The sequence below is a fragment of the Sinohyriopsis cumingii genome, chromosome 4 (assembly GCF_028554795.1).
Source record: "Sinohyriopsis cumingii isolate HCF-2022 chromosome 4, ASM2855479v2, whole genome shotgun sequence".
Taxonomy (NCBI): Eukaryota; Metazoa; Mollusca; class Bivalvia; order Unionida; family Unionidae; genus Sinohyriopsis; species Sinohyriopsis cumingii.
In genome coordinates, this window is record NC_142964.1 from 109,548,495 (window position 1) to 109,561,384 (window position 12,890).

The window sequence follows — 12,890 nt, forward strand, 5'->3', positions numbered from 1 at the left end:
GTATGTATATATCAAAGCATGAACTGTCACACAACAGCAGTATGTTGAACTGTGCATCCATATTAACAACTTTCTGGACTGTATCTGTTACACTTTTATTCTCTGTAAACTTGTCAAAATGTGAATATACCTTTCATTTAACACGACTTTCCTACCAGCTTGGTCTAGATCATGGTAACATAATTTTCCTCAGTTGCTGTAAATCACCTGACTCCTGTCCAGATCATCGTCCAACACAGGGCCAGCTATGGTGGGAATGGACAGTCCTTTCCAGATCATCATCCAACACAGGGCCAGCTGTGGTGGGAATGGACAGTCCTACCTAGATCATCATCCAACACAGGGCCAGCTGTGGTGAGAATGGACAGTCATTCCCAGATCATCATCCAACACAGGGCCAGCTGTGGTGGGAATGAACAGTCCTTCCCAGATCATCATCCGACACAGGGCCAGCTGTGGTGGGAATGGACAGTCATTCCCAGATCATCATCCAACACAGGGCAGCTGTGGTGGGAATATACAGTCCTTCCCAGATCATTGTCCAACACAGGCCAGCTGTGGTGGGAATGGACAGTCATTCCCAGATCATCCAACGTGGGGCCAGCTGTGGTGGGAATGGACAGTCATTCCCAAATCATGATCCAGCATAGGGCCAGCTATGGTGGGAATGGACAGTCCTGTCCTATCCAGATCATCATCCAACACAGGCCAGCAATGGTGGGAATAGACAGTCCTTCCCAGATCAACATCCAATACAAGGCAAGCTATGGTGGGAATGGACTGTCCTACCCAGATCATCATCCAACACAGGGCAAGCTATGGTGGAAATGCACATTCGATCCCAGATCATCATCCAACACAGGGCCAGCTATGGTGGGAAGGGACAGTCTATCCCAGATCATCATCCAAAATAGGGCCAGCAGTGGTGGGAATGGACAGTCTTTCCCAGATCATCATCCAACACAGGGCCAGCTATGGTGGGAATGGACTGTCCTACCCAGATCATCATCCAACACAGGGCAAGCTATGGTGGGAATGGACAGTCCTGTCCTATCCAGATCATCATCCAAAATAGGGCCAGCAATGGTGGGAATAGACAGTCCTTCCCAGATCAACATCCAATACAAGGCAAGCTATGGTGGGAATGGACTGTCCTACCCAGATCATCATCCAACACAGGGCAAGTTATGGTGGGAATGCACATTCCATCCCAGATCATCATCCAACACAGGGCCAGCTATGGTGGGAATGGACAGTTCTACCCAGATCATCATCCGGCACAGGGCCAGCTGTGGTGGGAAAGGACAGTCCTACCCAGATCATCATCCAACACAAGGCCAGCTATGGTGGAAATGGACTGTCCTACCCAAATCATCATCCAACACTGGGTCAACTGTAGTGGGGGTAGACAGTCCAAGCCAAATCATGATTCAGCATAGGGCCAGCTGTGGAGGGAATTGACAGTCCTACCCAGATCATCCAACACAGGACCCACTATGGTGGGAATGGACAGTCTTAGCCAGATCATCATCCAACACAGGGCCAGCTGTAGTGGGGTAGACAGTATGTGCCAAATCATGATCCAACAGAGTGTCATCTGTGGTGGTGATCAACAGTCTGAGCCAGACCATAATCAAACTCAGGGTCAGCTGTTGTGGGTTTGGACAGTCCTATTACAGATCATTCCCACCACAACTGACCCTGTGTTGGATACACAGACAATTCTATTAAGATCATGATCCAACACAGGGTCAGCTGTGGTGGGGATGAACAGTCCAAGTTTGGTCATGATCCAACACAGGGTCAGTGGCGATGGACTATCCTATCCAGATCATAATGAAACACATGGCTAGCTGTGGTGGGCATGAACAGTCTGAGTCAGGTCATGATCCAACACAAGGCAAACTGGTGGGAATGGACATTCCTACCCAGATCATGCTCCAACATAGGGTCAGGTGTAGTGGGGATAGACAGTCTGAGCCAGATCATGATCCATTACAGGGCCAGGTATGGTGGGAATGGACAGTCCTATCCAGATCATGATCCAACATAGGGTCAGCTGTAGTGGGATAGACAGTCTGAGCCAGATCATGATCCAGTACAGGGCCAGCTGTGGTGGGAATGGACTATCTTATCCAGATCATGATCCATCTGTGGTGGAATGTTTTTGGGATGGACAGTCTGAGCCAGATCATGGTCCAGCACAATGTCAGCTGTATTGAAAATGGACAGTCCCATCCAGATCATGATCCAGTACATGGTCAGGTATGTTGGGGATGGACAGTCCTATGGTAATGATCAGTATAGTATGGTGTGGACTGATACGGTATGGTTGTAAATAATTAAGCTGCTGTGCATTTTGGGTTTTCTGATATAATGATGTGTTTGTGACAGTGTAGAGCATAATGAATATATCTTTGTTAACTGTATTTTGATTAGTGCGGCAATATCTTGCCAATACTTGGCTTTTAGCCGACCGTAGCTACTTGAAACAAAATTTAAATTTTACAGAACATCATCATTTAAAGTTTCATATTTATGTGCCTTGTGTAACACTTTTGAATACGTATTGTCTATAATTATTTTGATTAATTAGTTTATTTCTCTTTTACTTCATTACATTTATGATTAATAAGTTTTATATTTTTATTTGTCATTGTTGACTTAAGAACCAACTAAATGTTGAGGCAATTAAGTTGCAAGAATTGAAGATGTCAAAGTGTACATATATTGAATAATCATATTATTAGATATTAAAGGTTAAGGTAATATAAGAAAGTATGAGCCATGTTGGGCACATAGATAAGTAATTCAACCCTTTCATGTAACACTGTAATTAACTGTAGTTAAGAAATGTGAAGGAAAGTTGGATGTTTGCAAATACTTTAGTCATCAGTTTACTTGTTTTTTCAGGCTGTAGAAGATGTAAATAGAGGTCATATCAAGACAGATGAAAAGTTGTATGAACTGAAAGTCCTACAAGAAAGTGAGAAAAAGATGGAGGTTAGTTTGTTACACTTATAAAAATCACAACAGATCCGTCTTTAGTTAATTCTTCAGCCCAGGCCCAGTCAAGCATATAATTTTTTCTTGTATAGAAAACTCTCAGTAGGTTGTAGAAATTTGGATATTTGGATAATAATTCAGCTTTATCATATATTTTTGTACACAGATTTTGTAGTGGTTGTATTTGTATGTGACAACATTACAAATTTTAACCGTGTAAAAAATTTTTAGACAAAAATACCTAAAAGTAGCTACAATATGAAAAAGTTTGGGAAATTCATTGTTTGAATTTTTTGATAATTCTTTTGTAAGATTATGAATAATCTTAAAGTTTGCATCTGGCTATTGCCTGATTGGCTATATAATTACATTGCATTTTATGCCCAGCATATTGTCTGATTGGGTACACAACTAAATTTCATGTTGTACCCTGCCTGTTTTCTGATTGGATACATAATTAAATTTCATGACATATCCTGCATATTGTCTGATTGAGTACTTAAGTAGATTTTATGTTCTATCCTGGCTGATTTTAGATTAAGTACTTAATTAAATTTTGTGTGTTCTGGCTATTGTCTGGTTGGGTACATAACTAAATTTCATTTATTCTGGCTATTGTCAAATTGGGTACATAAACAAATTTCATATATTCTGGCTATTGTCACATTGAGTACACAATTAAATTTCATGTTGGATTCTGCACATTGTCTGACTGTACATAGTTACATTTTATGTTGTATCCTGGCTGTTGTTTGATTTTGTACACAATTAAATTTCATGCTGTATCCTGGTTTTTATTTGATTGGGTACATAATTAAATTTCTTGTTGTACCCTGGCTTATGTTTGATTGGGTACATAATTAAATTTCATGTTGTATCCTGCATATTTTCAGACTCTTCATAGTTAAATTTTAGGTTGTATCATGGATATTTGTCAGATTGGGTGCATAATTAAATTTCATGATGATCCTTGGCTATTGTCTGCTTGGGTACACAATTAAATTTCAATATGTATCCTGGCTATTTTTTTTATTGGGTACATATTTAGATCTTATATTGTATGCTGCCATACAATGCACATGATACTGTATATCATATCACCATACACTGAGACATGTTACCATACAGTACACATGATACAGTATATCATATCACCATACAATTAGACAATCCTTATCTGTATGACATCACTTTTTACCAGGGTTTATCAGTGACATGATCCTTATCTGTATGACATCACCTTTTACCAGGGTTTATCAGTGACATCACTTTTTACCAGGGTTTATCAGGCAACTGCTCATGTGGTAGACCATTGGATTCATGACACAATGGCCATGGGTTGAGTACCCACCCAGGTTCATAATAACAATCCTTTGAAATAAATAAAAACCAAAAGGCAAGGATAGGTATATAAGAGGCCTAGGTAAATCTTGAATGACCTACTACCTGCCATAAATCAGCATCCCTGGCTTTTAGTGCTAATCTTGAATGACCTACTACCTGCCATAAATCAGCATCCCTGGCTTTTAATGCTAATCTTGAATGACCTACTACCTGCCATAAATCAGCATCCCTGGCTTTTAATGCTAATCTTGAATGACCTACTACCTGCCATAAATCAGCATCCCTGGCTTTTAGTGCTAATCTTGAATGACCTACTACCTGCCATAAATCAGCATCCCTGGCTTTTAGTGCTAATCTTGAATGACCTACTACCTGCCATAAAGCAGCATCCCTGGCTTTTAATGCTAATCTTGAATGACCTACTACCTGCCATAAATCAGCATCCCTGGCTTTTAATGCTAATCTTGAATGACCTACTACCTGCCATAAATCAGCATCCCTGGCTTTTAATGCTAATCTTGAATGACCTACTACCTGCCATAAATCAGCATCCCTGGCTTTTAATGCTAATCATGAATGACCTACTACCTGCCATAAATCAGCATCCCTGGCTTTTAATGCTAATCTTGAATGACCTACTACCTGCCATAAATCAGCATCCCTGGCTTTTAATGCTAATCTTGAATGACCTACTACCTGCCATCAATCAGCATCCCTGGCTTTTAGTGCTAAATTTGCATCTAGCTAACAGAATTTCATCCCTCAGCATCCTTTTTTCTTTATGTATTTGTTACAACGAGTCTGTAATCTTCAACCTGAGCAGATTTCATGAATTTTGAATTACTCATTCAGGTATTGTTTTAAGGGCCATAATTAACAGGGCCATGTTAAAATATCTATATCTTTTAAGTTCAAATTTTCAAATATTTCACAAAGGATCATCCTTAATTTATTTTGACTAATTGATCATGTTTCAGTTATTAAAGGCAGTACGTCACCTGGATGGCTATGGATGTATTGTATTCCCTCACTGTCCATGTGATTCCCGTAAGGAGGGTCATGTGATAGCTATAGTCAGCTACAAATGCTTCACATTACAGGCATGTAGGACTGATGGTACAATAGAGGTAAGAACTACCTTAATTTGACATTTCAGGCATTTAGGACTGATGGTATAATAGAGGTAAGAACTACTTTAATTTGACATTACAGACAGGTAGGAGGAGAATTACTATAAATGTAGTTATAATGGTTACTTCAGTATAAAGTCACAGTAAATAGATGCATCAGCCCATTTGTACTTCAACGATGAAAGCTTAACAGATACAGGCATCAATTTTCCAGTGATGTTGCTTTCAGTAATTTTGTTCCCTTTGGCACCATTGTTAAGTTTATCCATCTACACTGTTGGTACAATTTAGTTCTATCTCAGACATAAAGTTTTGCATAAAACATAATGCATATATTTATTTTAAGGATTACTAATGATCTTAAAAATAGGTCACAATTACCACATTTAATGCTCCAGTGATCATGTTATGCTTTAGCATGTAGCTTCCTTTGTCTGTTGATCCTTGTATTGTCTTAAAATTTAATAAGTGCATGAGAACTTAAGGTATTTATCTCCATGAAAAGCATGTCACCATGGCTTGTTTATCAAGTCCTTATGGCTATGTTGATTTTATTTGTCACACATCAACTAATCGAACATGCCAGCAGTCTGCAGAAATTAAAGTTTCGAAATGAGAATATTAAGTGCCCATATTTCAACCATTTCTTTTGATAAATCAAAAGTGGATCTAAATAAAATGGATTAATTCATATAATTATGTGTGTGACATTTGTGCTTCGTTTTGGTCCCCAGTCTCAAGTGATAGAATTCCAGTGGAAAGACATCAAGGCTTATGATATAGATGATGAAGGAATGGCATTTGCCTTTGAATACGACCGGCCTGGGAAAAAGCCACGGATGGTGCAAGTACTTACACAATATGTAAGAGTTTTATATTTTTTAGTTCATATTTGTAGTTTGAGAAGAAAGCTTGTTTTTATTTGTGTTTCATAAGGAAATACTGTAGAAACAGTAATTGTGACCTCATGTAGTACCTTTCCAGTGCAAACCCTCTGAGACAGTGTATTCTGTTTTCTAAATTATAACACATATCCTGTTTTGTTTCTACCTCAGTACAGATTTAGATAATATTGTTAAATAGGTGGATGTGTTTCATCTTCAAATGTCATTTAGGTGGATATATTCACCTGACAAATGTTAAATAGGTGTACATGTTGACATGACAGATGTTGAAAAGATTGGGTTTTTCCAAATAGTTTTTATAGTTTTATATTCTATTATAAATAATATTCAGTTATAAATCTTCTACAGATATGTGTGTACAAGAGGTTATACTTGTATTTTAGAGACTAAAGTGGTGATAGCAAATTAATTTGATCTTCTGTTTCAGTATGTGTACCTTAAGGAATGTTTTGACAAAGTCTATCAGGAGTTGAATGCAGATGAGGAGGTAAGATAATGTATATGAAAATATTTGAAAAGCAGTTACCCCATGCTATATGCTCCGACTTCATTTGTCCTATGCTGTAACCATTAACTTCATTTATCCCATGCTATAACGAATGACTTCATTTATCCCATGCTATAACAAATGACTTCATTTATCCCATGCTATAACAAATGACTTCATTTATCCCATGCTATGACTAATGACTTCATTTATCCTATGCTATAACGAATGACTTCATTTATCACATGCTATAACAAATGACTTCATTTACCCCATGCTATAACCAATGACTTCATTTATCCCATGCTATAATGAATGACTTCATCTATCCCATGCTATAACCAATGACTTCATTTATCCTATGCTATAACAAATGATTTTATTTATCCTGAACTATATACTTTGACTTAATTGATCCTATTGTTTATTCTATGAGTTAAGTTTTCCCATGCTATAGGCTGCGACTTAATTTATCCCATGCTACTCTGTTGTCTGTCCATCTGTTTAAAATTTGTGTCTGCATAATAACTTGAGTTTTCCACCATCAATAGTTGTCAGTAGTGGACAGCTTGTATCTGAGGTAAGGAGTAACCAGTTTTCAGCAAAAGTTGAAGCAGAACTAAATCGCACGTTATTTAAATTTGTATGGGGTGGAAAAGTAGAGAGAATAAAACATGATATACTAGTTTCCCCAGAAAACGAGGGAGGACTAAATATGATACACATATTTTCATTCATTAGGTATATTAAGATAAGATGAGTTAAAAGATTGCTGGAAAAGGAAGATGGAACGTGGCGGAACTTAGTCAATACAACTATACTCAGAAATAAAAAGGATATTTGGAATTTAGGGAGAAGGAAATTAGAAGAATTTAGTAAGTTCATTAAAAACAGTTTTTGGAGAGATCTAATTTTGGCAGTATCTAAATGGAAAGAAGAACCGCAAAGTCCTAACGAGTATCTATCCATGAGTATTTTAAATTTTGTTCCCCCTAAAATGATTTATCAATACAAATCCTGGACAGAAGCTGGTTTTGAAATTCTGAACGATCTAGTAGATGATCACGGCAATTTAATACCTTTTGAGATAATAAAACAAAAAACTGGAAGCGATGATTTCTTGAAGTACTTCTCCTTAATATCCAGAATTCCTAAAGCTTGGAAAGATGCCATAAAAAACCACCTAGTACATAATAATTTTGATAAGCAGGAGGATAAAATAACGAACTTGCGAAAACAAGATTCAATCAAGCTTGTTTACAAAGATCTTTTACAGGAAATTAAAAGGCAACACACTGCGAAGCAAGAAACTTGGATGCAAGTATTTAATAAAAATATAAGTAGTGAGGAGTGGTCTGATATATATAGCAGGGCAAAATGCTGTACCAAGGATACCAAGTTGATCTCTTTTAACTTTAAATTAATCCATAGAATAATCGCTACTAATGATTTTCTTAAAAGAATTAACATATTAGATGACAACAAATGTACTTTCTGTAAGAGTGAAACTGAAAGTATTGAGCATCTCTTTTATGACTGCAGTATTACTTCACAGTTTCGGTACCGTTTTATTGAAGTTTTTGCACCTTTTTGCCCAAATATTGTACATCTGTCCAAAACAGAAACATTTTTAGGAAGTGAACAACTGGACAGTTTGGGTAATTTTCTGCTTATTTTGGCAAAATATGATTTTTATACTTGCAGATTCAATATGAAAAATCCTTCTATTTTTGCTTTTAAGCAGATAGTTGCAATGCATAAGAACATTGAAAAATACACTGCTAAGGTAAATAAAAAAGAGGACCAATTTCTTCAAAAATGGACCTCAACAATGAACATTTAACTTGTCTCTGACTTGATGGTAAACAGGAACAAAATATTGTAATATCACAAAGGCCATGTCACCTAGATTGTGTGCCATATGCATGTGTATATGCGTGTGTGAGTGTGTGTGTGTTTTCTTTTTTACTTTCTCTGTAGATTATATTTATTATCCCTAGATTATCTGATAACCAGAAATGTTTGATTGTAAGGTGACCCTGGGATGGTTCCCCGACCCATTGGTCAACCTATTACGGGGTTAAAAAAAAAAAAAAAAAAGGAGTAACCAGTTTTTCAGTGCCAAAATTCTGTGTCACTGGGACAGAATGGAGAAAAATGGTTTCTGCATAATAAGTCTTGTTCTTTGTTATCATATTTTGTGGATAGCTACCACTAAGAGAAAGGAAGAAGTCTTTTGACTTGATGAATAAGGTCAAGGTCAGTCTCTAAAAGAAGAAATAGTGTCTATTTTAAATAGTTCAACTTCTTTGCATGTAGTTGCCAAACTACTTGGACAGTTTGCACCTGGGATAAGGAAAAAAAAACCTAACATTTTCAAGGTCAAAAGCTCTGGAAAATAACTTCTCCACTGTCTATAGTTTCCAGATTTGGTGGATTGTTTCAATAGAAGAATGGAAGAAATATTTTGATTTTGGGGTCTTGAAAGGTCAAAGGTCATGATAATAAAAAAATTAAAAATGGCTTTTCATTCAATAACTTGAGTCTCCACCATCTACAATTTAAATGTTGCATATGGTTAGCACTTTGGGTAAGGAAGAAGCCTATTGATTTTGGGGTCAAAAGGTCAGAGTCATTGTGACTAAACGAAGTTTTACATGACAGATGTATACCAAACTGTATGGACAGGTTGCCTTTGAATTTTGGTCAGTAGGTCAGATATCCAAGTCACTATGACTTAAAGAAGAAAAAAAGATTCTGCACAAAATTTAAGTTCACAACCATTTACCTTTATCAGAGTTTGGGGATGACTTACACTTTGTATAAGAAAGAAGCCTAATGATTTTGTGGTCAGAAAGGTCAGCTGTCAAGGTCATTGTGACTGAAAGAAGAAATAACCTAGTTCTAGACCACAGACTTTGACCAAATTTTGTGTGTAGGACTTGCACTTTAGGTATGTAACAGGCAGATAGATTTTAGGGTCAAAAGATGAAGGATCATTGGTCAGGGTCATTGCAGTAAAACAGAGACCATCTGGATGCCAATTGTCCAGATTATTTACTCATACTTACTGCTCCCATATCCCGTGAATGGTCTTATATATTACAGTGTTCATTTATCTGTAAATAGTTTTCAAGATCATGATGGCAACACGAAATAGAGTAACAGAAATCAGAACAAACAAAATCGACTATAATCTTATGCATTTATAATTGCAAGGGTACATAAAATAACTAAAATATTTTGAAAAAATTAAAATAAAAGTAATTGAAGGAGAGGAGATTTTTACACCCCATTGTTGCCAAGTGAGTTCTTCTTTGCAGAAATCCAATGTTAATCAGTTAGAATTCAAGACTCGTAACTGTCTCAACAAAGTCATTCTGTATTCCGGGCCTGTTTAATTAACTGTTGATCAAAGATCAATGGCAGTTTAAAACATAATCACCTACTAGCACAGGTGTAAATAGACTCCATGTCGGCAGAGTTGACCTGGACCAGTGTCTTTTAACACTTGTTAAAAGTTCTACTTTTTTTTAGCAAAATTCAGACATCTCGACAACTGATAGTGTCATAGAAATTTCTCTGAGACTGACTTTACATTGAAATCATGACTATATAGAATGCTGAATCTAAAGTATACAAACTTTTTGTAAAGTTTACAAGTTTTAACTGTGAGGCTGTCCATATAGAATACTGAATCTAAAGTCTACAAAGCTTTAACTGTGTGGTTGTCAGGTTTTAACTGTGAGGCTGTCCATATAGAATACTGAATCTAAAGTCTACAAAGCTTTAACTGTGTGGCTGTCAATATAGAATACTGAATCTAAAGTCTACAAAGCTTTAACTGTGTGGCTGTCTATATAGAATACTGAATCTAAAGTCTACAAAGCTTTAACTGTGTGGCTGTCTATATAGAACACTGAATCTAAAGTCTACAAAGCTTTAACTGTGAGGCTATCTATATAGAATACGGAATCTAAAGTCTACAAAGCTTGAACTGTATGGCTGTCTATATAGAATATGGAATTTAAAGTCTACAAAGCTTTAACTGTGAGGCTGTCTATATAGAACACTGAATCTAAAGTCTACAAAGCTTTAACTGTGAGGTTTTCGATATAGAACGCTGAATCTAAAGTCTACAACTTTAATTGTGAGACTTTCTATGTAGAAAACTGAATCTGAAGTCTACAAACTCGAACATAGAGACTCTATGTACAGGGTTCCCATGCTATCGGGAAATCAGGAAAAATTGTGAGAAATGATAATTTTTTCCTGACCGTGAAAAGTCCTTGAATTTTGAAAATATTGATGAAAGTCAGAAAAAAAACAGTAATTTTCCGCCACCACTTTTTTTTTGTGTGCCAAAAACAGTTATGTAATTGAGTCATAACTGAACTGATCCTGCGTTACATTTATCGAGTTCTGACCAGAATGGATTGTTTAGGTGCTTGCCATAAACAATTATGTTGAGTTAATCCAAACACTCAGTGCATTAGATCTGTCTAGTAGATTTTTTTCCACAGATAGCTCGAATATTCGTATTTTTCCTTACATGGAAAGTATGAAAACCAGTCTAGCATCATAAGAGGCCAACATGGTGGTGGCAAAGCTTAGCCACTTACCAGATGGCTTTGTTAAATTGAGTCATACCTGCATGAAATCAATATGAAAATTATTTTCTCAGAAATTGAGAGTATTAAAATCGTTATGTCATTAATCTGCTGAGAGACAAAATAAAACTACGGTGTTCATGAAATTTGACCTCAGACTCGGATTTGCATTGCTAGTTGCACGAGTACACAAATCTCACAACCCACATTTTCGAATTTCGATCAATTAAAATGTCACTTACACTGAGTGGAGGCAGTACTTTAATAAATAAATACAAATTAAATATTTTTTTTATCAATTGAATTTGTATTCTAGTTCCATTTTTTAGTTCCTTTTAAGTGTAATCGTCATAAGTGCAATGTGTCCTCTTGTAACTAAACGTAAAATGCGTCAATCTACCGTAACAGCTATGTCCACGAGCATTTCTCTGAGAACCTAATTAAGTGCCAACCGTGTTTTGATAACTGACTTGCGGAAGTATTTGTTGTATTGTTGCACTGAATTAAAAGCTGACATCCTTTATATTGTCACGTTAATTATGTATTTTGAATGAAAAAAAGGAGGTGGAATAAAAGAAAAGTTAAAAGGGACAAAAATCTGACTAACTTAAAATCTAGCAGCCTCGGTCGTATGTCGGGTGAACTCGCTTCATTTGATCAATCGAACACTGTAATAAACGTTATTGTGTATGTAACAGAAACTACCTTAAATTAACCAACTCTTTTATAACTGATCAAAGATAACAAGGCAGCAAAGCAAAAAGAATACTTCGTAAAATAAAGAGCTTGATTTCACAGATATGGACCATTGTGGGAAGCGAGTTTCAGAGAATTCTTGAACTGGCATTTCGAGATATCCTCAGGGATGATAAGAAATTTCATTATTACTTCCAATGAAATCATGACATTTACACTGTACTAATTGAACAATCAAAAATTGAGTTTTGACATAGACGTGTCACGAAATAAATTTCATGTCTTTTGAAAAAAAAAAAGGAATCTTGTTTGATGGTGAATCAACAGTTAGTCTAGTTCCCAAATTGTGGACTACCGATTTGGCAAGATACTATTAAATACCACAACGGGAACCAGGCTCATCAAGAAAACAAAAAGCAGTGATGTAATACACAGATTTTTGGCGTACACGTGATGGTTGTTCAAACCAGTTGGAACAATCTTTCATATGTTGGATATTTTGAGGAAAAAAATGTTATTTAAACAGAATAACAAACAACTTGATTAGAAAAAGCGCATTATTAAAAATTATTATCGACGTGATTGTAAAATGAGGATTCAGTCATTAAACAGCCCAGTTCCCTAATCCCCCCCCTTTACGGTTTTCTCGATGTCAAAGCGATTTTTTTCAATTTTCGGAGGCCCCTTGGTAACTCACGCCTTGCTTATAGTG

The 12,890-nt window shown here is 36.4% G+C and overlaps 1 protein-coding gene across 1 annotated transcript in view; it reads left to right on the forward strand.

Annotated features, from left to right (window-relative positions):
- The window catches only part of LOC149801865 (sorting nexin-27-like), a 55,388-nt gene that overhangs the window by 30,449 nt on the left and 12,049 nt on the right, over window positions 1-12,890 (forward strand). The window contains exons 9-12 of the mRNA XM_089956235.1: window positions 2,914-3,003; window positions 5,328-5,477; window positions 6,215-6,343; window positions 6,813-6,872. Of these exons, the coding sequence (XP_089812361.1) occupies window positions 2,914-3,003; window positions 5,328-5,477; window positions 6,215-6,343; window positions 6,813-6,872 (429 nt within the window). The remainder of the gene's footprint in view (window positions 1-2,913; window positions 3,004-5,327; window positions 5,478-6,214; window positions 6,344-6,812; window positions 6,873-12,890) is intronic.